The sequence below is a fragment of the Heterodontus francisci genome, chromosome 4, assembly GCF_036365525.1.
Source record: "Heterodontus francisci isolate sHetFra1 chromosome 4, sHetFra1.hap1, whole genome shotgun sequence".
Lineage (NCBI taxonomy): Eukaryota > Metazoa > Chordata > Chondrichthyes > Heterodontiformes > Heterodontidae > Heterodontus > Heterodontus francisci.
In genome coordinates, this window is record NC_090374.1 from 191,680,495 (window position 1) to 191,705,865 (window position 25,371).

General features: G+C 43.2%; 1 protein-coding gene across 1 annotated transcript in view; it reads right to left on the bottom strand.

Annotated features, from left to right (window-relative positions):
* The window catches only part of gldc (glycine dehydrogenase (decarboxylating)), a 213,882-nt gene that overhangs the window by 144,793 nt on the left and 43,718 nt on the right, over positions 1 to 25,371 (bottom strand). Inside the window, exons 3-5 of the mRNA XM_068030712.1 lie at positions 21,097 to 21,232; positions 9,020 to 9,184; positions 7,976 to 8,053 (exon numbers count right to left, since the gene is read on the bottom strand). Coding sequence (XP_067886813.1) covers positions 7,976 to 8,053; positions 9,020 to 9,184; positions 21,097 to 21,232 — 379 coding nt within the window. The remainder of the gene's footprint in view (positions 1 to 7,975; positions 8,054 to 9,019; positions 9,185 to 21,096; positions 21,233 to 25,371) is intronic.

Here is a 25,371-nt window from a genome sequence, read left to right on the forward strand (position 1 = left end):
GGGTTGGAGTGAAGATCTGAGGCAGCCTGGACTGGAAGAGGATGAAGGAGACATGACAGCTGCCAGGAAAGTGCGTCCACACATGGTGGAAGCTCTTGTTGTGGTCACAGACCAGTTGGGCATTGAGGGAGTGGAAACCCTTCCTGCAGATGGATCTCACTGGCCGGTCACTGGGTGCCTTGATGGAGGGCATCAAGAGGGAATCAGTGACCAGTGAGATGTAGTGATCTGCAGCCTAGCCAGCAGCGCCCGCATCCCACAAACAAAGGGAAAAAAAAGGCCACAGTAACTTTTATAGCCATTGGCAGGGCATGGCCACCAGTGTTGAGGTGTCTGCCCGATTGACCTTGGCACCTTGCCCCCTGCTCTTCTGCCCCCGCAATGCTGAGTGTCCACTCTCCCTGCCACTTACGCAGTACCAAGAGAATCCCCTTACCAAGTGCCCGGTCCTTTCACCCCATTGACCTTCTTATGGGGTCAGGCTGATGTTTTTAAGCTGTTTTAATTGGCCTCAATTGGGAGGAGAGCAGGATCAGAAGTGGACAGGTAGTGAAAATAGCACGGTAAGGGCCACTTAAGGCTGATTAAAGGAGGCCAACTGGGGTTTTCTATTTGGCCTCCAGAACTGCTTGGAGGCAGCCTCCTGGACCAGCGCTCCTGGCAGGCCTAGAGTCTCTCCTTGCCTGCCTGGGTGCTGCAGCATTCGGCCATTAATTGGCTACCCTGGGAAAAATCACAAAGAATGACTGTTTCCAACGCAGTGGGCTGAATTTGGTCATTGCAGTGGGGTCCCAATGACAGACCAGAAAGCCGGAGTCTGTCCCGCCTCAGCTGTTTGTGGGACCCCCAGCTACATTTTACCTCTCTCAGGCAACTAATTTGTTGCCGTTAGGGCTGCTGTCCCCAATAAGAGAGCCAGCAGCTCAACAGTCTCAGTAGCGCCACCAGGAGTGCTAAGAGAGGACGCCATGGGTGCAGGCCGCCCTCCCAACCAGGTGTGGGGTCTGGGGGGGCGTCAGGCAGGCCCTGGCGAGGGTGGGGGGTGGTGTGGTTGGTGAGGGCCAGGGGAGGGGGGTGTTTGCCGCGGGGATGGTCATTGCCTCCAGGGGGCCCCTCCGTAGGCCACAGAGTGCCCGAAGAGGAGGGACACCCCAACCCCAGCCCACAGGAAGGCCGCCAGGGTTCACCAGGCAGTGCCCTGGCATGGCGAGGCCCTTAATTGGCCAGTTTAGTGATTCAACTGGCCTCTGGACGGGAGGGCCATCCTCCACCTTCCCCGCTGCTCGTAAAGTGGCATGGCGACGGGAGGACAATGGGCACTCCACCCACCCTCACCATTTTACAGGCCCCCCCTGCCACCCAGCCTTTCCCTGCAGAGCTAGAATCCAATCCAGTGTGGGTTTCTGACCCACATCTCAGTCTGACAGTGGGGTTCAGAAGCTTGCAGGGTAAGTCCTCCCCCATGCCTCTCTCTATAAAGATCAGGGTCCCATATGCTTTTTCAACCTGCCCTGACACTTTCAACAGTTCATGCACATCTACCCCCAGGTCGCTCTGTTCCTGCCCCCCCCCCCCTTTAGAATTGTATCCTTTATTTTATATCATCTCTCTTCATTCTTCCTACCAAAATGCATCACTTCACACTTCTTAAATTTCAGCTGCCACATGTCCGCCCTTCCACCAGCCTCTCTACGTCCTCTTGAAGTCTAGTACCACCCTCACCACAGTTCACAATACTTCCAAATTTGTGTCTTCTGCAAAGTTTGAAATTGTGCCCTGTACACCCAAGTCTAGGTCATTAATTTATACCAAGAAAAGTGGTGGTCCTAGTACCGACCCCCAAGGAACCCCACTATATACCTTCCTCCAGTCCAAAAAACAACCGTTCACCACTACTCTCTGTTTCCTGTCATTCAGCCAACTTCGCATCCATGTTGTCACAGTCCCTTTTATTCCATCGGCTTCAATTTTGCTGACAAGCCTATTATGTTATCAAATTCCTTTTGGAAGTCCATGTACACCACATCAACTGTATTACCCTCTCATCAAAGAACACAAGCACGTTAGTCAAACATAATTTGCCTTTAACAAATCTGTGCTGGCTTTCCTTAATTAATCCACACTTGTTCCGATTATCACTTCTAAAAGCTTTCCCAGCACTGAGGTTAAACTGACTGGCCTGTAGATGCTGAGTTTATCCTTCTGAGCAAGGATATAACATTTGCAATTCCCCAGTCCTCTGGCAGCACCCCTGTATCTAAAGAGGATTGGAAGGCTATGGCCAATGCCTCAGCAATTTCCACTCTTCCTTCCCTCAGCAGCCTCAGATGCATCGCATCCAGTCCTGGTGACTTATCAACTTTAACTTCGGCCAGCCCTTCTAATACCTCCTTCTTATCAATTTTTAGTCCATCCAGTGTCTCAACTATCTCCTCTTTCACAATGACTTTGTATCATCTTCTTCCTTGGTAAAGACAGATGCAAAATACTCACTTAGTACCTCAGCTATGCCCTCTGCCTCAATGCATAGATCCCCTTTTGGTTCCTAATCGGCCCCACTCCTCCTCTTATTACCTTTTTACTAATTATATGCCTATAGAAGATTTTTGGATTCCCTTTTATGTTGGCTGCCAGCCTCTTCTCATACTTTCTCTTTGCCTCTTATTTCCTTTTTCACTTTGCCTCTGAACTTTCTATATTCAGCCTGGTTCTCACTTGTATTATCGACCTGACAGTCATAGGCACCATTTTTCTGCTTCATCTTACTCTATCATTCAGGGAGTTTTGGCTTTGGTTGCCCTACCTTTCCCCCTCACAGAAAAGTACTTTGATCCCCTCTTTTAATGGTTTGTGAAAGGTGGAGGTGGAGAAGACAATAGAGTCAATCTTGAAGGTGGTGAAATATTCAGCTTCCAGCAGTTAAGAGGAAACGGTGAGATAGTGGAGATGTCAGGTCAGGATTGAAAAAAAAAAGTGAGGTTTTGCATCACAGAATTTAACTCAAGTGACCAGTCATGGAAGCTAATGGAGTTGGTTCTACAGACATATCGGTGCAAATGTTAAGAAATTCATATGCATCAGGTGCTGAAAAGGATACTTAAGGCTTTCCCAATGTTGACCTGAAAACAAATTTTGACTCATTCCAGGTTTAATGTCAGAAGATAGAACAAAAACTTTTATATAGAGCCTTTAACTTAATAAAATATCACAAGGCACTTTACAGAAGCATTATAAAACGAAGTATGACACTGAGCCACATAAGGAGATATTAGGCCAGATGACCAAAAAGCTTGGTCAAAGAGATAGGTTTTAAGGAATGTCTTAAAAGGAGGAAAGCAAGGTGCAGTGGTGGATAGGTGTCAGGAGGGTATTGCAGAGCTTAGGAACTAGCTAACTAAAGGCACCACCACCAATGGTGGAGCTATTAAAATCAGGGATGTACAAGAGGCCAGAATTCGAGGAGCACAGATCTCTGAGCATTGTAGGCTGGATGAGATTAGAGAGATGGAGAGGGGTGAGACCACGGCTGGATTTGAAAACAAGAATGAGAATTTTAAAATCAAGATGTTGCTTGACTGGGAGCCAATATAGATCAGTGAGCACTGGGTGATAGGGGAACAGGACTTGATGTGAGTTAAGAACAGGCAGCATAGTTTGCGGAGAGTAGAATGTGGGAGACCAGACACCAGTGCGTTGGAATACTCAAGTCTAGAAGTAACAAAGGCATGAATGAGGGTTTCAGCAGCAGATGAGCTGAGAAAGGGCAATGTTATGGAGGTGGAAATAGGCGGTCTTGGTGATGGTGCAAATGAGGTTGGAAACTTATCTCAGGGTCAAATGTGACACCAAGGTGGCGAACTGACTAGCTTAATCTCAGACTGTTGCCAGCGAGTAGGATGAAGTCAGTAGCTAGGGAAGGGAGTTTGGAGTGGGGACCAAAAACAATGGCTTCGGTCTTCCCAATATTTAATTGGAGGAAATCTTTGCTCATCCAGTACTAGATGTCAGATAAGCAGTCTGATAATTTGGCATAGGTGGAGGAGTTGAAAGAAGTGGTGGTGAGGTAGAGCTGAGTGTCGTCAATATACATATGGAAACTAATGCTGTGCTTTTGGATAATGTCGCTGAGGGGCAGCATATAGACAAGAAATCAGAGGGGGCCAAGGATAGATCCTTGGGGAACAGCAGAGGTAAGTGCGGGAGCAGGAAGAGAAGCCATTGCAAGCAATTCTCTGGCTATGATTAGATAGGTTAGAATGGAACCAGGTGAGAGCATCCCACCCAGGTGGACAACACTGGACAGGCAATGGAGGAGAATGGTGTGGTCAACCATGTCAAAGGCTGCAGACAGGTCAAGAAGGATGAGGAGGAAAAGCTTACCTTTGTCACTGAGAAAATAGGATGTTCTTTGTGACGCTGATAAAAGCTGTTTCAGTACAGTGGTAGGACTCAAACATGGAGTTCCGGGAAAGATGGGAACGGATTTGGAAGATGACAACATGTTCAAGGACTTAGATGGGACAACAGTTTGCAAGGTCAGTGGGGTCAGGGGTTGGTTTTTGAGGAAAGGGGTGATAACTGCATATTTAAAGGAGGGAGAACACCTGGACAGAGAGAAGCATTTACAATATCGGCTTTCATGGGGACCAGGAGGGAGAGTTGGGTGGTCAGCAGTTTAGTGGGAATAGGATGGAGGCAACAGGAGGTGGGTCTCATGGACAAGATGAGCTCAAAGATGGCATGAGGAGAGACAGGAGAGAAACTAGACAAAGATGCGAGTTCAGGGCTAGGGTGGGGTGATCATTATAGGGAGTTTGGCCAGGTGGGCTAGTGGAAGGGAGGACGCGGCAGAGGCAGCTGATTGGATGGTCTCCATCTTAGTGGCAAAGCAGTCTATGAGCTCCTCGCACTTATTGTTGGAGGTGAGGGAGGAGGGAACAGGGGAGAGGAGTTTAAGAAGACAGTTTGCAGTCAGGAATGAAGCTGGGGATTATCCTTGCATTCTAAGACTATCAGAAAAAGTAGTTTCAGCCTTTAAGTGGGTGGCGGTGAAGAGAATGAGTGAGTGTGATTGGTATACTTGTGATATAATGGGATAAAATTAAGCATTTCAACATTAAAAAAGGGTATGGGAACAGCCCAGAGTGAGGCAGATGATACAGTAGAAGGTTGAGATCCAAGGAAAAGTTTCTTTGAAAAGTAAAGAGTTGCCTTCAATGAGCTAATTTTAATCAGCTTCAGGAGGTTTGCAGCACATATCCACAATGATGTAGTAAATATGGAGACAGCCAACATTTTGCAGGATAACCTAGAGCAGGTAGGAGCTGGAGATTTACAGAGTGGGATCAGAAGAGGTGCGGAAAGGTTCACTGGGGATATCGGAGAGGTCAAGGATGGTGGAAAAAGGGATGGGCAGCAAAAGTTGGAGGTTGGAAAATTTAGGTCATGATCTTATTAGCAGGAGAGGCAGGAAGTGACTACATTAATATAAACTCAGATTTCAGACAATCCATACACTCCAGTGCTCAGGCAGCCTTTGAACTCTAACCAGCCACCTGACTCCAAATCTGGTCTATCTGGTCACCAGGGATAGTTTGGACTCCCTTCTCCAAGTAGATCTTGACATCACTCTCCAGGAACATACTGTGGAGCAAAGCTTTCACCAACCTAAGTGCTCCTATCTTTCCAGTGTACCTGAACTACTAATGTTGTAAGAATGGTTTCTCTTTGCCTATTTACATAGGCACGCTATGTCGTTCAGAGCCAAGCTTCTCCATCAACCTCCTTTCTGTCCCACTTTCATCCCATACAACATCTCTTACTTCTTCCCATCCCCCATCTCCACCATCTAAGCTCCCCTTTCTCCTCCCATACACAATGCTATGCCCCGATGGATCTCTTACCCCAGTCGTCACGTCCCAGTAGAATAAGAGCCACAGGTTTTCATAAGGTAAATGTTCAACTGGATAAAAGTTGAAGCTATAACAAGTGGATGAACGAAGGGAAGGACTACACGTCTCACTTGGGTAAATTAGGGATGCACTATAGGATGCCTTTACAACTGGGTGCCAGCATGGGAAGCTGTGGCTACTTGTTGGGTCCGGTTTATCATTTGGATTTCCTTAGTTTGCTGCCAAGTTTAAAATTACAGTACTATTCTTTTAAAGTGCTAAGAAATAGCTGTAAATCAGGAAATGGAAGGGAGGGAGGAACTCAAGAAAATTACAATCACCAAGGAAATGGTACTGAACAAACTGTTGGAGCTGCAGGCTGACAAGTCCCCGGGTCCTGATGGACTTCATCCTAGGGTCTTAAAAGACATGGCTAGTGAGACAGTTGATGCGCTGGTTTTAATTTTCCAAAATTCCCTAGATTCGGGAAAAGTTCCATTAGATTGGAAAATAACCAATGTAACTCCTTTATTCAAAAAGGGAGGGAAACAGAAAGCAGGAAACTACAGGCCAGTTAGCTTAACATCTGTCATAGGGAAAATGACAGAAGTTATTATGAAAGACATTATAGCAGGGCACTTAGAAAAATTCAAGGCAATCAGTCGGAATCAACATGAAAGGGAAATCATGTTTAACCAATTTATTGGAGTTCTTTGAAGAAGTAACATATGCTATGGATAAAGGGGAACCGGTGGATATACTGTACATAGATTTCCAGAAGGCATTTGATAAGGTACCACATCAAAGGTTATTGCAGAAAATAAAAGCTCATAGTGTAGCGGGTAACATTTTGGCATGGATAGAAGATTGGCTAGCAAACAGGAAAAAGAGTAGGCATGAATGGGTCATTTTCTGATTAGCAAGATATAACGAGTGGTGTGCCACAGGAGTCAGTGCTGGGGCCTCAACTTTTTACAATTTATATAAATGAGTTGGATGAAGGGACCGAAGGTATGGTTGCTAAATTTGCTGATGATGCAAAGCTAGGTAGGAAAGTAAGTTGTGAGGAAGACATAAGGATATAGATATGTTAAGTGAGTGGGCAAAGATCTGGCAAATGGAGTATAATGTGGGAAAATGTGAAATTGTGTATTTTGGCATGAAGAATTAGAAAGCATATTATCTAAATGGTGAGAGATTGCAGAGCTCTGAGATGCAGAGGGATCTGGGTGTCCTAGTGCATGAATCGCAAATGGTTAGTATACAGGTACAGCAAGTAATTAGGAAAGTTAATAGAATGTTATTATTTATTGCAAGGGGAATTGAATACAAAAGTAGGGAGGTTATGCTTCAGCTATACAGGGCATTGGTGAGACCACATCTGTATTTAAGAAAGGCTGTAAATGTGTAGGAAGCAGTTCAGAGAAAGTTTACTAGACTAATACTGGAATGGACAGGTTGTCTTATGAGGAAAAGGTTGGACAGGTTAAGCTTGTAACCGCTGGAGTTTAGAAGACTAAGAGGCGACTTGATTGAAACATAAGATTCTGAGGGGCCTTGACAGGGTGGAGGTGGAAAGGATGTTTCTTTTTCTGGGAGAATCTAGATGTAGGGATCACTGTTTAAAAATAAGGGGTCGCCCATTTAAGACAGAAATGAGGAGAAATTTTTTCTGAGGGTCGCAAGTCTTTGGAATTCTCTTCCTCAAAAGGCGGTGGAAGCAGAGACTTTGATATTTTTAAGGAAGGGGTAGATTCTTGATAAGCAAGGGGGTGAAAGGTTGATAGGGGTATGCAGAAATGTGGTGTTGAGGTTACAATCAGATCAGCCATGATCTTATTGAATGGCAGAGCAGGCTCGAGGGGCCGAGTGGCCTACTCTTGTTCCTAACTTGTATGTTCATATGACATATGTATATAAAAAAATGCTTTGATTTTACAGGTTTACTAACTTTAAATCAACATCAATCTACATTTATTGAATATTTCACTTAATCTGGTATAGATTATTTGGGAGGGAAAGAAAGAAGATAATATATATGTATGTATATACACAAAATATACAGAATTAAAATATTTACATACTTTGCTCTTGTCTGCACAACAGCTATCGTTTGAGGATGACAACGAGCGTCCACATAGAACTTTCTTCGCTTGTTGTGTCTAAGCAGAAAAGAAAATATTTATGAATATTAATAGGCAATTTTTAATTCGATAATTCTTAGGATTGTGCATCAACACACTACAGACAACAACTGGGAACATGCACTAAGATAGAGATTTGGAGATTTTTGTCTTCTGAAGAATGTAATTTACTGCTTTAATCCCAAGCCAATAGAGATTAACTTTAGCACGCTCACAGTGAATTAGCATTACTAGCATTATCATGGACCAAACTGCGCTCTCCCACTCCCTGTAAGCCTTCTAATCTCTTTCATAAGTGCACTCCTCACATGCCTCTTGCCTAATCCCCAGTTTCAGCCAACCCAGTATGGAGCAGCCTCATCCACTTCCACCTCTCCAATACTGATGCTCAGGCTTCCCATTCTCCCAACCTCATTACAGGCCTCAGCTTTGGGTCATATGTTTTCCTCCACTGATTCAGTCCTGTTCAGAGTAACTGCTAATATCAATGCAGAAAGGCAGATTCCATCTCAAATCCAAGTCCCATTCCCTACCTCTATCCAAGCCCACTCAAGTGCACCTCTCCCAACTGATGCTCCAGCCTATAAAAGTCCACAATTCCCACTCAAATCCATGTCCAGTCCTTTCTTCCCAAATCCTGCCCACTCTCCTGCCACCAAAAGCCTGCTACGCCTCTCCTTCCCAATCCTAACCCACTCCCTTATCAGCTCTATCCCAACTCAATGCCTGGCTTCCTGCCACAGATCAAAATTTATTGCAGTGACAGTACGTTAAAAGGACTCACTTGCTATAGTTATAGATCAGCACCACTTTCACAAATCAAGCGAAAATTACATTTTTCACTGATTAGATGACTCACAGGCAGCACTTCCTCTTTGGACCCACACGAATTGCTGCAGGAGATCAACTAATCTAAAATAAGGTGCTAAGCAGCACAGTTAATAGCTTTAAATTGGGAAGATAAGACAAAGCACACAATCTCACCTGTGGCATAACTGCATGGCCTCTGCAGCAGCTGTTCCCTCATCCAATAAAGAGGCATTGGCCACATCCATGCTAGTGAGGTCACACACCATGGTCTGATAGTTGAGCAAGCTTTCCAATCTGCCTTGGGAAACTTCAGGCTGATAGGGGGTGTACTGGGTAACCCTGAAACAAAGACGCAGAGACGCTAGTTCTGGTTTTGAGCTTTGAATCACTTCTCCGTAGAGTTTTTATTGTTTCATAATAGACAAATTCCATGTGGCCTGACTCATGGGTAGTCTAGGACCTGGACACGGTTTTTGTGGTTTATTAGGTTGCAGCAGGACCAAAACATGACAAGAGATTTGCCCAGTGCCATAACAGAGAAAATTTACTGACATTCATTTATTTTACAAATATTATCTGACCTGATTGAGGAAGGAACATGGCAAACAAAAGCAGTTTGAAAAAATTGTTTGAGCAATTTGGTTCTTTTTGTCAGTTTCTAGATCCCAGCTAAAAAATTGTTTGAGCAATTTGGTTCTTTTTGTCAGTTTCTAGATCCCAGCTGGTGGGGGGTGGGGGGGGGGGGCGGAGGTGGAAATTACCAATTTGTTTGAAATATAAAATTTCAGGACTGTAAAAAGGTTAGAAAAGAATTAGGTTTTACGCACGTAAAGTGTGGGGGGGGGGGGGGGGAAGTCGGTGGGAAAGAGAACAAAAGGGAAGGTGTTTGATAGGGCAGAGGACAGGAAAGATTAAATAACAAAGTTCTCAGGGAACAAAGGCAAAAAGTGTGTTAATGCTTGTGGTGAAAGACAAAAGCATAGTCCAGAGAGAGTATTAACAGCAGGGTGACTCTGTCCACATGAGAAAACAGGCATATGGTTAAAAAATAAAATAAACTTAAAATATAGCAGAGCACTCAAACTGCCAGTTACCAGCAAAATGGTGGCATTTTCAGGCATATCAGAAACAACATGGTGCCTCATTTATTTTACAGTGCTGTGCCTTTAAGAGGGCATTATATTCACCATCTGGCCATGTAACTTGGTACATTTCAGAAGTACATTCCCCATAGTTCAAAAGTAGTGCAAGAATTCAGCAAATGGAAATATCACTCTACAGTGACACGGATGCAGTCAAAGATGTTGGTGAACTGTAGTGCCAAGAGTGGTAATAATCTCATACTCTTCAAAAACTGATCATTGTGTGAGGAAACTAACAAATGAGGCACTTAGTTGCTTTATAACTAAAAGAACAGCATAAACAAACAGTTGACCAGCAAGGGCACATTGCATCGTTAGTGAATTGTTTGAATATTCCAATATATTTACTTTTTATATATTTTTTATTTTCTGCATACTGGACAGAAACCAGATGAAAAATGCAACTTAATTATTTTTGCTGATACAACTGGACAACATACATTCTGCAGGGCTGAATTTGCAGATGTAATCTTTGCATTGATCTGCATGTAAAGCAATACAAGTTTAAATAACACAGAGGAAGTGCAGTGGAAAATATATCTCCAAGTTCCATTTTTCCTCCCAGCACCCAATTTATGCAAATTTACTCCAACAACAAAATTTCTTCATACATTCTTTTCTAAACTTTGCTATCTACTTTCATATCACACTAGTGTGATTTAAGACAGCTACTAAGTAACCTTACAGGATTGTTGCAATAAGAATCTCCCAAGTGCTCACGTAGTTCTTCATTTACCTCAACTACTCATCTTCTTAGCTCAGCACACAGAAATACACTGAACTATGGTCGTTTGTAACCTATCCCCACTAACATTTTGCTGTAAATACATAAATTACAAAGCCATGCACTAGCAGGTACTTTATAAACAAGGCAAAGACAAAACTGAACAGCAAGTTCAGTCATTTGGCGCAGGGTACATTTGGACGACAGCAGGTGGGAAAAATACTGTCTACAAATTTGCTTGTATGTTAACATTTCTTCACACCCACATTCAATGGTTTCACAATTTTGATTAAAAGGAATCTCTTACCTAGAGGACGGTTTTAACTTTCTTAGGCCTCCAACACTATTACTGCATTAGATTCCAGGGTGCAACTCTGTAAAAGTTTAGAGTGCAAGAATCTGCAGTAAACAGAGCAGCTGCATAAGTGCCTGGTTATGTAAAATAGACCTTCCTACGCTAGTTTGCACACAACGGGAGATTGTTCTGAAACGAGGTCAACGTGGACTTGTCCAAGCACTTTCTTACAAAACAGGTCAACCCAAAAATACTCACTGAATTTAACGAAATTTCTTCTAACCAGATAGCTAAGCCGTATCCTGCAGCAGTGGTATGCCTTAATTTGGTATTGTTGAAAATAGTTGCTTTTTGTACATTCGTGTAACAGTCCAAGAACTGGAATAAGGACAGATTTCTAACAAGTCTGAACCTGGTGATTGCCTGAAGTATTTGAAAGGCTTGGGGAAATTATACTGAGATACCAAGAGACAACAGATTTCCCAATGGATGCTGAAAGAACCATAATTCAGCAAGTGTTACTGAATTATGCAATAACAGGGATAGAGTGCCCTCTAACATATCTGCTGGACAGTTTCACAGACAGAAGAGGCGGTATTGTGAAGCTTTACCCTTGATGCAACTTCTACAATTTTGGTTTGAAACAAAGATGCAGCAACCATTGTGTTCCTTAACATAAAACAAACAGAAGCAACTCAAGTCTGGTCAAAATGTTATGAAGTGAATGTCCAGTCAAAACTCCATGGTGATAACAGAAATAGACACTGGCAGAACATAAACCATACTCATGTCTGCTGACTATATGCCTTTGGGTTTTAAGGAGTTCAGGAGTGTACGAAAAGGTTTTCTCAAAGATCCTGCTAAAACGGCCTACAATATTCTATCACTGAGCACATACACCTTTTTATAACTTCAAAAGTCATCAACAGAAACAAGTAGGGTGCAGATTTCTGAAGGCTCAACAAGTTTGCCAATCATCTTCATTTTGTAGAGCAGATGTGATTAATTACCAATGACAAGAAAGATCAAGCCTTGGAACTGAAACCATTTTGAAATTTTAGACCATAGAACAGTTGTGTTTATCATTATGGACACATGCGTGCTCGGTCTGTATTATCGAGAAGTGCCTCTTGATTTGAATCTGGAATCCTTTCCTAACTCCCACCACCTGGTTACATTTCTCCCCACCTTCAAAAGTAATCTCTTTATCTTCAGTGAGTTATCCCAATTCTTGCTTCATGCCTGAACCTTTCCCCATCTGCTTGGCAAGTTGCTTAGGGTATTTATGCTATCCTTACAGGAATTACAGTGTAAGTTGTTCTGGTTGCTGCTTATTTTTGAGATGATCATTTTGTCACCTGTAAAAGGGTGATATTATCAGAAAGGCAAACGGCACTTGAATTCTTCAGTAAATGGATCAAATGAAACAGGAAATAAAACAGTTCTAGAGGAGCCTGTAAACTTCATTTATCATCTGTTTACATTCGCTCATGAAATTGCAAATCTAGTTCAGCAGCTCATCAATTATTCCTGCATACTGTCAACTCCTTACCTTGAAAGCTTTAACCCTATCAAGGACTATGGTTATAGGTTTGTCTTACATGTTGTAGAACATTACATGTGTAGTATCATAAGTGAATCTATTTGCTCCAATGCTAAACTCATGATAAATTAAGTTTCTCTGAATGAGATCATGCAGTTGTTTCTTAAGATACTTTATCACGATTAGAAGAGTTACTTGGCTGTAATTGCCAGCATTGACTCTCCCTATTGAAGAGGTGGCAAGAAATCGGGAGAATCAAGAGTGAAAGTCAGAGAAAAACAAGCATGTTATTTGGTAACTATTTCTTCTTCCAATAGTCAGGTCATCATAACTTACATGCTAACTGCAAGCAGGCAGCTTGAAGGTCGTCTCAAAGTACTTCATAGTCAACTGCTACCTGACAAAGTGGAAAAATCACCCAGGAATGTGCTCTCCACAAAAAGCAAGACAAACCCAATCCAGCCAATCACCGCCCCATTAGTCTACTCTCAATCATCAGCAAATTGATGGAATATGTCATCAATAGTTCTATTAAGTGGCTGTTACTCACCATACCAGCTCACTGATGCTCAGTTTGGGTTCCCTCAGGATCACTCAGCTCCAGACTTCAATGCAGCCTTAATCCAAACTTGGACAAAAGAGCTGAATTCCAGAGGAGAGGTGAGAGAGTGACTGCTCTTGACATCAAGGCAACATTTGGCCAAGTATGGCATCAAGGCGCCCTAGCCAAAATGAAGTCATGGGGAAATTGGGGGAAAACTCTCCACTGGTTGGAGTCATACCTAGCGCAAAGGAAGATGGTTGTGGTTGTTGGAGGCCAATCATCTCAGCCCCAGGACATTGTTGCAGGAGTTCCTCAGGACAATGTCCCACCCAACCATCCTCAGCTGCTTCATCAGTGACTTTCCCTCCTAAGTAAGGTCTGAAATGGGGACATTTGCTGATGATTGCACAGCATTCAGCTCCATTCGCAACTTCTTAGATAATGAAGTATACAGCAAGACCCGGACAACTTTCAAGCTTAAGTTGATAAAGGCAAGTAACATTTGTGCCACAGAAGTGTCAGGCAATTACCATCTCCAACAAGAGAATATCTAACCCCCCCCACTTCACACATCAGCTCCTTGCATATTTACTCCCCCTCCTACTTCACACACCGGCCCCTTGCATATTTACCCCCCCACTTCACACACAGGACCCTTGCATATTTACCCTCCCACTTCACACAAAGGCCCCTTGCATATTTACTACACCACCCCCCCCCACTTCACACACCGGCCCCTTGCATATTTACTACCCCCCCTACTTCACACACAGGCCCCTTGCATATTTACTACCCCCCCTACTTCACACACAGGCCCCTTGCATATTTACAACCCCCCCTATTCACACACAAGCCCCTTGCAGAGCTCCCCCATTCTCTCTTTCAGAAAGCCAGCACAGACATGACAGACCGAATGGCCTGCTTCTGTGCTGTAACAATCTTGTGATTCACATGCGCCTTGCAGAGTTCAGCCTCATTCACACACATGCCTCTTGCAGAGCTTCCCCCATTCACAAACAAGCCGCTCGGATCAGAGGCGAAATCCCCGCAGATGGCTCAGTGGGGTGGGTTTTCCTGCCTGCAGCCCCCCTCTTTGGGGATGAAGCCTATGCCCCCTCCATTAAGCTGGCAGCGTCTGCCCGTGACGGCAGCAGGGGGAAGAGCATGCACCGCTGAAACAAGCCGGTAAAATCATCCGTAATTGGGGTCTTAATTATGTAAATTGGCAGTGGGTAGTCGATCCACTTTCATGCCTGCCCCTGGAAAAGTTCCCTGATGGTGGGAACGTGTCGGGGAGCAGTCCTGACATGGCTCGCTGCTATTTTCCTGATCTCCCCACCTCTCCGCCCCCAATGCCTGCCACCCCAGGGGCAAAAAAATTCAGCCCCATTAGGCAAATGATGGGGTAGTCTTTCCCTTATTTGCATTTCGTCAGCATGCACCTACACACAAATGAATGGGTACAATTCTCAGTAGCGTTGACACACAGAAAGCAGTGCGAAGCTCAAGTTGAACCTCGGTGGCTTTTTGCCTTCAGCTGCCCAGGTCAGAAAAAACAACAAGGAAATGGCATAAAGTCTAGCCCAAGGGTCATCAACCTTTTTTTTTTTTAAACTGAAGAACCTTTTAGAAAAAGAATTGCCGAAAATAAAAGCTACAGGGAGCTGCAAGACAAAATTTTGGCATGTCCAGACCAAATACTTGGCAAATTGCCAAGTGTCTCCGGTAGAATGCATAATTTGCTTATGTAATAAATAAAACATGTGTATTGAATTTATGTATCAATGGAAAATGGAAATTAAAATAGAACTAACTTTGAATTATTGCATTTTTTGTATTTTTTTTTAAACTATAATTTTGTCAAAGTCATATTTAAAGCAAACTATAACTTAAGATGCATAGAATTAAAACAATTTTTTCAGTTATTGATTCTAATGATAAAAAATAGCTTCCAATAAAACATTCAGAGTAACATTATTGTCTCAGCTATATTTGGAACAGGAATGGTCATGAGCATAAAATCTATTCCTCGAACCACAGGCATCAATTCATCAGCTCACCACACCTTCTCAAGGGCAATTAGGGATGGGCAATAAATGCTGGCTTTGCCAGCGACGCCCACATCCCATGTTTGAATAAAAAATTTAAAAAACGATAACCATGGCGTGCCGATAATCACTTGAACAGGTTTATTTAGAGCACAATGATATTTTTCGTTGAAGTAATCATTTGAAACTATAAAGTGTAGCATAATGATCAGCCTTTTCTCCCCACAATAAAAACACAGCTCATACTTTTCTTGACTTAATGTTTTTTAGGCCTTTTTCATGTTAATGTGATCCAACTGGAAAAGGTTGGGAGCTGCAAATGAGATATTAAACAGCCACAGTTTGCAGACTCCTGGTCTAGCGCAATAGCTGAAGAAATCAAACAAGATTTTGACTGGTGCGTGATACAGTAATCTTCGAAGTTTACATTGCCCTTGCCTTGTAAGTTCTTTTCACCAGAGCGAGGCTTGTCTTACATCACAAATATTACACAAATAGATATTACAATTGAACTGTTTGTCAGCCAGGCTACTCACCAAAGTCTCTAAAGATTGTCAAAGGTTTCTGATGCCCACAGTGCAAACAAGTTAGATAAGAACAATACTGCCCATACAGAATGGCTGAGAAAGATAATTAAATTCAGTATCTAAATCTGGACTAATGTTTTTCCAATCATATGCATCAAGAATAATTTATAATTAAAGGCATGCTAGAGTTGGGTTTGCTGGGAGTCATAAGATTAAGTTTGCGTTTATTTGCAAATAGCAAGGGAGGTACGTCTGATGCAGCAAACCAAGTGCTACTTAGTGACCAATTATTTATGTTTACCACCCACCTCAAGTTAATATTTGCTTTAACATCATACTATACTGTGATTAGAAACACATGGCTGAAGATAACATGGTCTGAAACTACAGCCCTCCTGAACGTCCTGTAAGTTTAAATAAAATTTCACTTTTCTAACTGGTTATTTCCTACTTTTTTTATTCACGAATTACAAAAACCCTTCCACAATTTTGATTTTCTCCCCATGTAACATACATCGCCAATGGTCCTTCAAAAACATCTTCTAAACCTGTGGCCACTACCATCCAGATGAACAAGGGCAGCAGGTGCATGGGAACAGCACCACTTCCAAGTTCCCCTCAAGTCACACACCATCCTGACTTGGGTGTACCTAACACCACTTGGACTGCAGTGGTTCAAGGAGGCAGTTCCCCACCATCTTCTCAAGGGCAATTAGAGATTAGAAAAAATCGTCACATTGGATTGGGATACTGCAATGAATAGTGTTTGCCAGAACTGAGGGGAGGGCAATGGCATTGAGTTATTTGGATACAAAAAATGTGCACAAAATGCTGGGGGGGGTAGAAGATCAACTGAGTTGCAAACATTTTTAGACAAATAAAATGAATCAAAATGGTACATATTTAATGTGAAATGCTGTGTTATGGACAACATGATCAGCAATTCAAATGACATGCATTCAATGTGACTGTGAAAGTGGGAGGAAAACCCACTCACAAGAGATGCAATGGATTTACTGGGACAGGAGTGGAACCAAGTTAAAGCAGTGCAAAGTGGAGGGACAGAGAGGAATAGTGTGATCAACTGTAAAGCAGGACCCAAGAGAGTGCACTGCCAAAGTATATCAACAGCACTCCCGCATAACCAGCTGCCACTCAGCGGAGATTAGAACTGCAGGACTGCCTTTAAAAAAAACATGCATTGCAAATCTTCATATTGAATTGAGTTCAGGTAAAGATCGAGCAAGAGTATAATGTTGCAAGTGTCAAAACAAATGAAGTTCTTGTGTAGGCATAGTCAGAGTGGAGCTGATAATTGATGTACCAAGTGATGGGTTTCTTCAGACTGAATGCTTTAAACTAAGAATTTGAGATGAATTGATAAATCAGGAAAAAGTAATTAAATTAACTTTTTTAAAAGATCAATGATACTAGACTGGCATTATCAGAGCAATTGTAGCAGATTGTATTTTTCACATGAAGGGTACAATCAGCAATGAAATTACAGTACTAAGTAACTCGAGAAGGCAATTTGGGAGCACGGTGCAAAAGGCTCACGCAATACAAGGTGGTGATGTGCGATGACCACCAAAACAGTGACCATTTTCTTTATCAAAATCCAGGTGATAACTCCAATCTCTCAGATGAGGCATTCTTGCCAATGCTGCTGTTACGACCGGGTGAGGAAGGTGTCTAGGGGTCGCTCTCAGCCTTCCGCTGGTCTGACCGTAACAGGGTTTAATTTTAAACACATTGTGTTTTAAGCTCCCCCTTGGTGAATCATTGTTCACTGCTTTCCAACTATAAGGCAAGAAAACCAGCACAGACAGGACTTCTTAGGTTTAAAGAAGAAAAGTTGAAATGTATTAAACTTGAACTTAAACTCTAATTCTGTTAATGCCTATGGATACACGATGTGCCCCATGCTAGCCTGCATACGCGATACACACATGCAAATGGAGACAGAAAAGAGAAGAAAAATTAAGTGGAAAAGTTTGAGGCAATATCTGAAGAGTTGTTGTTACGGTTCTCTGAGCTCACTGTAGAGTCCTTGATTGGAGGTAGATCTTTCTTTTCGTTGGGGCCCAGTATTCTTCGTAGCCCTTGTTCGCTGTAGGAGACTTTTCTCTCTTGGGGTTCATGTGTCTTCAGTGGATTTAGAGGCTTGTGAGAAAGAGATGGGAGCAGACAGGAGAGATCTTCTCAGTTCAGGAACAAACAGACTTTCTGCCCAAACTGTTTGTACAAATTCAAAAAACTCAGGTTGCCCAGCAGGTTAGTCATGTGACTAGCTGGTTTGACCATGTCCATTTGTGTATTCGGCCATCCTAGCAGTCAACCTGGAATGCGAGCTCCCCCACCTTCAACGTCTGGTGATCAAAAGTCCATTGTGGGTTGAATGTGCTTTGTCCTTCCAAACACCGTCTGTTAATATGCAAATGCCTTTTCCAGCCACAGCTGGTCTGTTTAATGAGTCCTTTCTTTACTCCAGTAACAGTTTAAAATCAATGTACATGACAAAATTAATGTGCCTCATTCTTGGCAGGTGGTGGCCCAGCAAGACACCTCCACACCCAGCGGAATGAAATGCGATTGGAGAAAAGGCGCATTTCATTAAAAGGGTCGAGAGAAAAATGTAAGGTACAGAAAAAAACGTGCATTTCTCTCATTCATTCCCATTCATTCATAAATTCTAAAACTTATTACAACCAGTCTTCTCTTGGTGCCAGTGCTGCTTTAATTGCCCCCTTTTTGACATCCCAATAAACATGTGGTTTTTTTGGGGGGCAGTTTCTCTTCAGTTTACCCACCTCCATGGCTGCCTAGGGTCTTCGTTCCTGTTGAGGTCTGAAAAGGGGGATGGCTGGTTTCTCTTTGGATCTGACTGTGGGGGAGGATTCTTTGCTAATCTCCCCTTTGTCCCAGAGGACACCCCTGCCTGCAGGTATTTGTGCAGACTCCACTGCACTCTCCTGTGGTAATTCGACTAGGTGAGGCATCACCCTCATGGTTTTTCTTTATCTCTACAGGTTCCTGTAAATGCTGTTAGTAACTCTGGTGGGGAGCTTCTGGTGTCTGCATTTACATAGGAGGATGTAGGGTCTAACTTTTCACATTTTTCGGGGTTGTTTAACTGGACAGTAGGGGTTTTTATCCGGAATTCCTCCCAGACTTCCTTTAACCTGCCCTCTTGGTCACTTTTTTCCCTTCCCTGTCTAAGCTTTTGCCAGCCTTCTGCTTGCCTGTCCCCTTTTGTTCTCGGCAGGAGTCCCTTTCAGTCCACCAGCCCTCTGCTGGAGGGTCCTCCTAACACCGGTACAGGACTTAGAGGTGCAGGTTTCACTGTAGGTTGGAGTTTTCCCCCAACCTGGCACATGTGGTAACTCCTGCAGTACTCCACCACATCTATGTGGAGTTTTGGCCAGTCAAACTGTTGTCTTATGCGAGCTTTTGTCTTTCCAATACCAGCATGTACAGCCACTGTAGTCTCGTGGGCCCTTCTTAATATTTCTCTCCGCTACCTCTGTTGCATCACTAACTGGTGAACTACTGTCCACTCCTGGCCCTCAGGTCTGTGAGGAGAACTCCATTTCCTCATCAGTACCTCATTCTTTAAATAGTAGCAATCAGGGACTCTCCCTGCTTCACTTTCAGACTGTGCTAACTCTTGCAATACTGGGTCGTCTCGCTGAGCCTCACCTAGGGAAAATCCATTTAATTTCATTCCCTGGGTCTCCTAACTTCCCGAAGAAAGTCTCAGACAGGCAGACCTCATGGTGATTTGCCTGCAGTGCCAATGCAGTCTCCTCTGGGGGAGCTGGTTTGATCATGGCCTGACCCACTACACATTCAGGGAATCTGCAGGTGTCCATCATCCACCACTGCCCTGTCTCTCGAACCTCCTGAGGTCTTTCTTTCACTACTGGGAGGGGGCTATCACCTTCGCCCCCACCAGATCATTCCGTAGGAGCAGATCAACCCTGTCCACAGGCAAACTAGGGACAATCCCTACGGTCACTGGTCCTGAAACTAGGTCGTAATCCAGGTGCACCTGGTGTACAGATACAGGAATACACTGCCCTCCAATACCATTCACCACTATTCTGGTGTTCACTGTACTCTGGGGGGAAAACTCAGGCCTTTTCCCAGAGTGAGTGGCCCCTGTGTCCCTGAGAATCACTATGGGCTTGCTTGCCCCACTCGAGGGGTATGTGGTTACTTTCCCTTCAAACACAAAACCCTGATAATCTTCAGGAACCCTATTAATTTTTCCTGCACTTGCAGCTGTAAACTACCTGGGTCTCACTCTTACTGCAGTTAAAGCCACAGCTTGTTCTGCTGTGCTTTCCATTAGGTTCCAGTCTTCACTGAGCGGGTGTGCCCTCATTAACCCTACTGGCTTTCCCTTTACTTTCCAGCAGTCAGCTTTTAAATGCCCAAACTGTTTGTACAAATTCAAAAAAATCAGGTTGCACAGCAGGTCAGTCATGTGACTAGCAGGTTTGACCACGTCCATTTGTGTATTAGGCCATCCTCGCAGTCAACCTGGAATGCGAACTCACCCACCTTCAACGTCTGGTGATCAAAAGTCCATTGTGGGTTGAATGTGTCAGGGAATGGCTGCTTTCAAACACTGTCTATTAATATGCAAATGTATTTTCCAGCCACAGCTGATCTGTTTAACAAGTCCTTTCTTTACTCCAGTAACAGTTTAAAATCAATGTTCATGACAAAATTAATGTTCCTCATTCTTGTCAGGTGGGGGCCTAGCATGACACTGCACTTCACTCAAGTCAGGTGGAAAACAATGGGGTCTTCTTAGTGTTGCGCCACAGAATCATATTAGGCATCCCTTGGATTTGGGCTGAGAGAACCAGAGTAGTTTCTCCCATAACCCAGATCCATGAGACTTCCAGCAGACATCACTCGATAAATGATCTGCTCTTGTCCACCGTTTGGTGATGTATTTCTGTCAGATGCCGTCATAGAGAGTTGCCAGTGAGGCCCACTGTTTTAGATCCCGTGGCCGTGGCTGATAACTCTGATCATATAATGTTATCTGCACTTGATACACTTGGAGGAAAGCAATAAATGGAACTATTAGTAGTTCTTTAAATTCCTGACTGGTCCACAGAATCTGGGAGACGAGTCAAGAGAAATAAGTACAACTGTAAACATGGGTTCTTGATAATAAAATCAGGGGCAGAAACCAGTACAGCATTAGCCCAGAGTTACAGATTCCAGTTACTACCCAGCTGAGATCAGTTAACTTGGCAGATACAAGGAGTTCAAATCTGGGAGCCTCTAGTCACTGTGGCTCAGTACACCAGGGACTGTTTTTATTCACTCAACCACTGGGGAACCAATCACTCCTGTATTTAGACCACTTAGGAGCAGTACATTTGAAATTAGAAAGCTTTTGTATTACCATCCTGCATTTTCTAGCAAGTTGCGGAGAATTGCTTGTGGCACTGAGCAGTTGTAATAGCCCATTCCAATGTAAGACCTCCAGATTTTATTCTTGCTTGCAATCTTGTGTAGACTGGCAAGGATTTCATTTTCACCTAAGGGGAAAAAAAAACAAAAGTCGCATCTACTAATCTCACTTAAAAAGGTTACAAACAATTTAGATTACCACAAAGTGGTAATGAAGGAAAATCAAAAAAGCTGGTAAACTATAGTCTCATGTGCAGTCATAATTTATTCTGCAAAACAATACAGACTTCATCTCCCTGCCCCCCCAACCCTTGGATGATGGCTTCAACTCAAGTCACATTTATCTTCAAAAGTAACAGTGAAATTAACAACATTTCCCAATTTGAAATGTACGAGGTTAAGTTTGAATACTGACACTATTAGGACAGGTTGTTAGCTATCCCACTATAGCTGGTTAATGTCACCATGTCTTGCACAAATTGCAAAATTCCTACAGCTTAATATTCAGAAAACCAGTCTCAGTCTTTAGCTTCCCCTTCTCCCTTCCCACCACTTTTCTCCCCCTCCCAGCCACTCGGGCAGGACTCGCTGATCCTGACACCAAGTTGAGCTTTTAAACCCAATCAACCACCCTTTGGAGAGAGCGCTTTCTTGCACTGCCACTTGCACATGCCTCGGACTCTACTACTGTGCTCCACGCTGGCCATGCATCCTCACTCAACTCCAGCTTATCCAATAACTCCACATATCCAGTCAGTCCTGCTTGTTCATCACCCACCCTTACGAATGACATTGGCTCTCTATCCACATGTTAAAATTTCAAATTTGTCTATAAAGCCCTCTATGGCCAAGCTCCACAAATCTCTTCTAGCTCCATATTCGGTTTCAAAAAAACGGCTTTACTGACTCTTTCTGCAATACATTGCTCCACCACCTTCACCAATAGAGGCAGAGCTTTTGGCTGTGGGACATTCCTCCTGAACCTTTCTGCTCATCTCTACCTTTAAAAACCTTAAGACTCAACTTCTGGCCAGCCCTCCTAATGTTTTCTTTCTTGGCTTGGTGCCAATTTCCCTCCCACCCCCCCCCCCCCCCCCCCCAGTGAAACTCCTTCTGACGTCCTTCAGCAACATAACTCTTCTAAAGATGAAACAGTTACCAAATTACGTTTTTCATTCGAGACCTGCAAACAGAGTCCCAACTGCATTGATATCCCGTCGCTGCAATACATGGAGTTGGCATAGTGTGAAAGAACGTAAGGGCATCCAGTAAACAGCACAGGATCTCCCTCCCAAGGCCATAACCAAAACTTTAAGTCCTCTAGCAACAAATACCCAGAGAGATTGGCTGTCTTTTTCTGAGTTGTGGGGTGGGGTGGGAGGGGCACATCGTGGTGAATATGGGCTTTGTAGCATGATCCAGCTAGCAAAGGTAAAATTAATGAATTTGGTGTTCTGTACACAACTTCACCATTCAGAAGGGACGACAGTTCAGCATTAAAAAGGCACTTGTGCAATGCCCAATGATTAATGATCAGAATGGGAAGCATTATTTTAATTAAGGAATGCTGCCAAGGCAAGAAACTTCAAATGCTAGCTTGGCACATGATAACCTATCCTTCCAACTTACGCCCATGATAAAATCAGACTTGTATGATGCTGAAGGAACTCAAATTATCCGACAGCCTTCTGCTTCACTTGCATTAATTCCCAGTGCATCCAAGTGCTGTTGCCATTGTACATGGTCAGAAACAAAGGCAAAGAACAACATTTAAATGAATATGCCTCCAAATGAATGGTAAATAGTCCCATCTATACTTGTTACCTTCAGCTGTGAAACTAGTTTATTTCTCATTTTGTGGTAATGCAGGTTGCAGACACATCTGGTAGCAATACCAAGAACTTGCACTTTGTTCTGAGGGACTGGCATATCCCGGTTGTAGACCATGAGGGGAAGAGAACAAGTGTTGTGGAGGGCTTTCTGCCTTTAAGTTGGTTAGATGACACACAGCCAGGGTTCTGGCATGAGGTACAGCTGTTGGCCTGAGTTCCAGGGGTAGATTTTCCATTCTTTCTGGCTTTCTCAAGGTAATTTGCCCAAAATTAATAACCCATGCAAAAGATTGAGAGAGATTACACAAATCAGGGTCGTATTCCCTGGAACTTAGATGGTTAAGGGGTAATTTAAGACCAAAGTTTAAGATATTGTCACACACACCAGAAATGCAAAGATACAACAATCATGGATTAACTCTGAAGAGTTATGAAAAACAGACTTGGTCTTTAAAAAATGAGCCTTTAATTTTAAAAGTGAACAAGGGCCCAAAATAGCCACTGAAATAAAGGGGATTGGCCTTTTGTGTATTCAAACAGTCTGACAAAAGCAAAGGTCAAATCTTCAAAGCCAAAAAGATGTTAATGGAACCCATCTTACACCAATCCTAGAACATTCCAGAATTGAATGACTTATTCTGGAACAAAGGAGCTATGAAGTAGCCCTGGGCAGCTGTACAATCACCAGGGGAAAGAGAGGAGAATGTCTCCTACCAGGAGGTGAGAGGTGACACAGTTTCACCTTAAAAAGGAAAGCCAGAGAGAGAGACTGACTGACCCAGAATGAAAAGCTACTTCTAACAGCTTGAGTTCCAGCCAAGCCAGGAAACACAGTGCTCTGCTGAAAAAAATCCAACATCTACAGTATACAGCAGTAAGAGCTAGAAGTAACCCACCATCTTCAACAGAACCTTCAATCAAGAGAAATCTACAATCATTTCAGGCCTGCATCCATCTAGAACTCGATCGCAAGAGAATTCAACAGGTTTACCATAACCTTCCCCCCCTCCCCCTCCCCCCCCCCCACTAAAAACCACCTTCCTCTTTCCCTTCTCTATCTGTTTCTCCTTGTGTGTGGGTGTGTGCAAATGCATGAGCGGATGCAGTTATGTCAATGTCAGGTTAAGACATATTGATCAATAAACAATTGACTTTGTTTTTTTAAACCTACAAGAAAACCAGCCGCTGTCTGTTTATTTGAAAAATAAAACAAATGCTAAACTCTAATACAAATACACTTGCTGTAGTCAGATGGGAAGTTGAACAGTGGGAACCACCCACTTCACACCATGTGATCATAACAATATTGAAGGGAACAGAGAGACTCCCCAAACAACAGATAGGGTAGATTGGGAGAAACTATGACCACGGAGTAGTGTCTAAAAATTAGTGCCAGACCTTTCTGGATTGAAATTAGGAACCGCTTCTACACACAAAGGGTGGTAGAAGTTTGGAACTCCCTTCTGCAAATGGCAATTGAGACTAGATCAATTGTTAATTTTAAATCCGATAACCAAAAGGTTATCAAGGGATATGGGCAAAGGCGGGGATATGGAGTTAAGTCACAAATCTGCCACAATTGCACTAAATGGTAGTACAAGCTTGAGGGGCTAAATGGCCTACTGCTGTTCCTACGGTTACTCACAGGAAGTGAATTGACACCAGTTAAAAGTGTTTTTTTTTCCTGATAAACTAATGTTCACCTGTATTAAATCAACTGTGGTCACCATTCTTAAATGAATCAAGGAATATTTTCTCAAGCAAAAAAAAAACGCTTTAAAAGACTGCCCGATTGAGCTGACTCATGCAGAATTTGCATTGGGCGGTATGCAAAGAGTTTGAGCGGAAAACACAAGGGAAAAAAACTTCTCAAAACTAGTGTAATTTTGGGGACAATCTGTACCCAGAACGCTGATTGCACTCAAAGCAGAAACTCTACCCAATATCTTGCTTCTAAAATAAGATGTGGTGAGAAGCTGCACATTGCACATTGTAACGAAGGAAAGAGTAGGGCCCACAAAAGACGAAAAAGATAACCTATTTGGAGGAGATGGAAGATGTGGGTATGGTTCTCAATGAATACTTTGAGTCTGTCTTCACAAAAGAGGGAGACAATGCAGACATTGTAGTTAAGGAGGAGAAAGTATTGGATGTGATAAACAGAGAGAAAGTATTAAGGGGATTAGCATCCTTGAAAGTGGATAAGTCACCAGGGTCAGATGAAGTGTAACCCAGGCTGTTAAAAGAAGCCAGGGAGGAAGTAGCAGAAGGTCTGATCATCGCTTTCCAATCCTCACTGGATACAGAGGACAGGAGGTCTGTTAACATTGTACCTTTGTTTATAAAGGGAGCTAGGGATAGACCGAATAATTACAGGCCAGTCAGACTAACCTCAGTAGTGGGCAAATTATCGGAATCAATTCTGAAAGACAGGA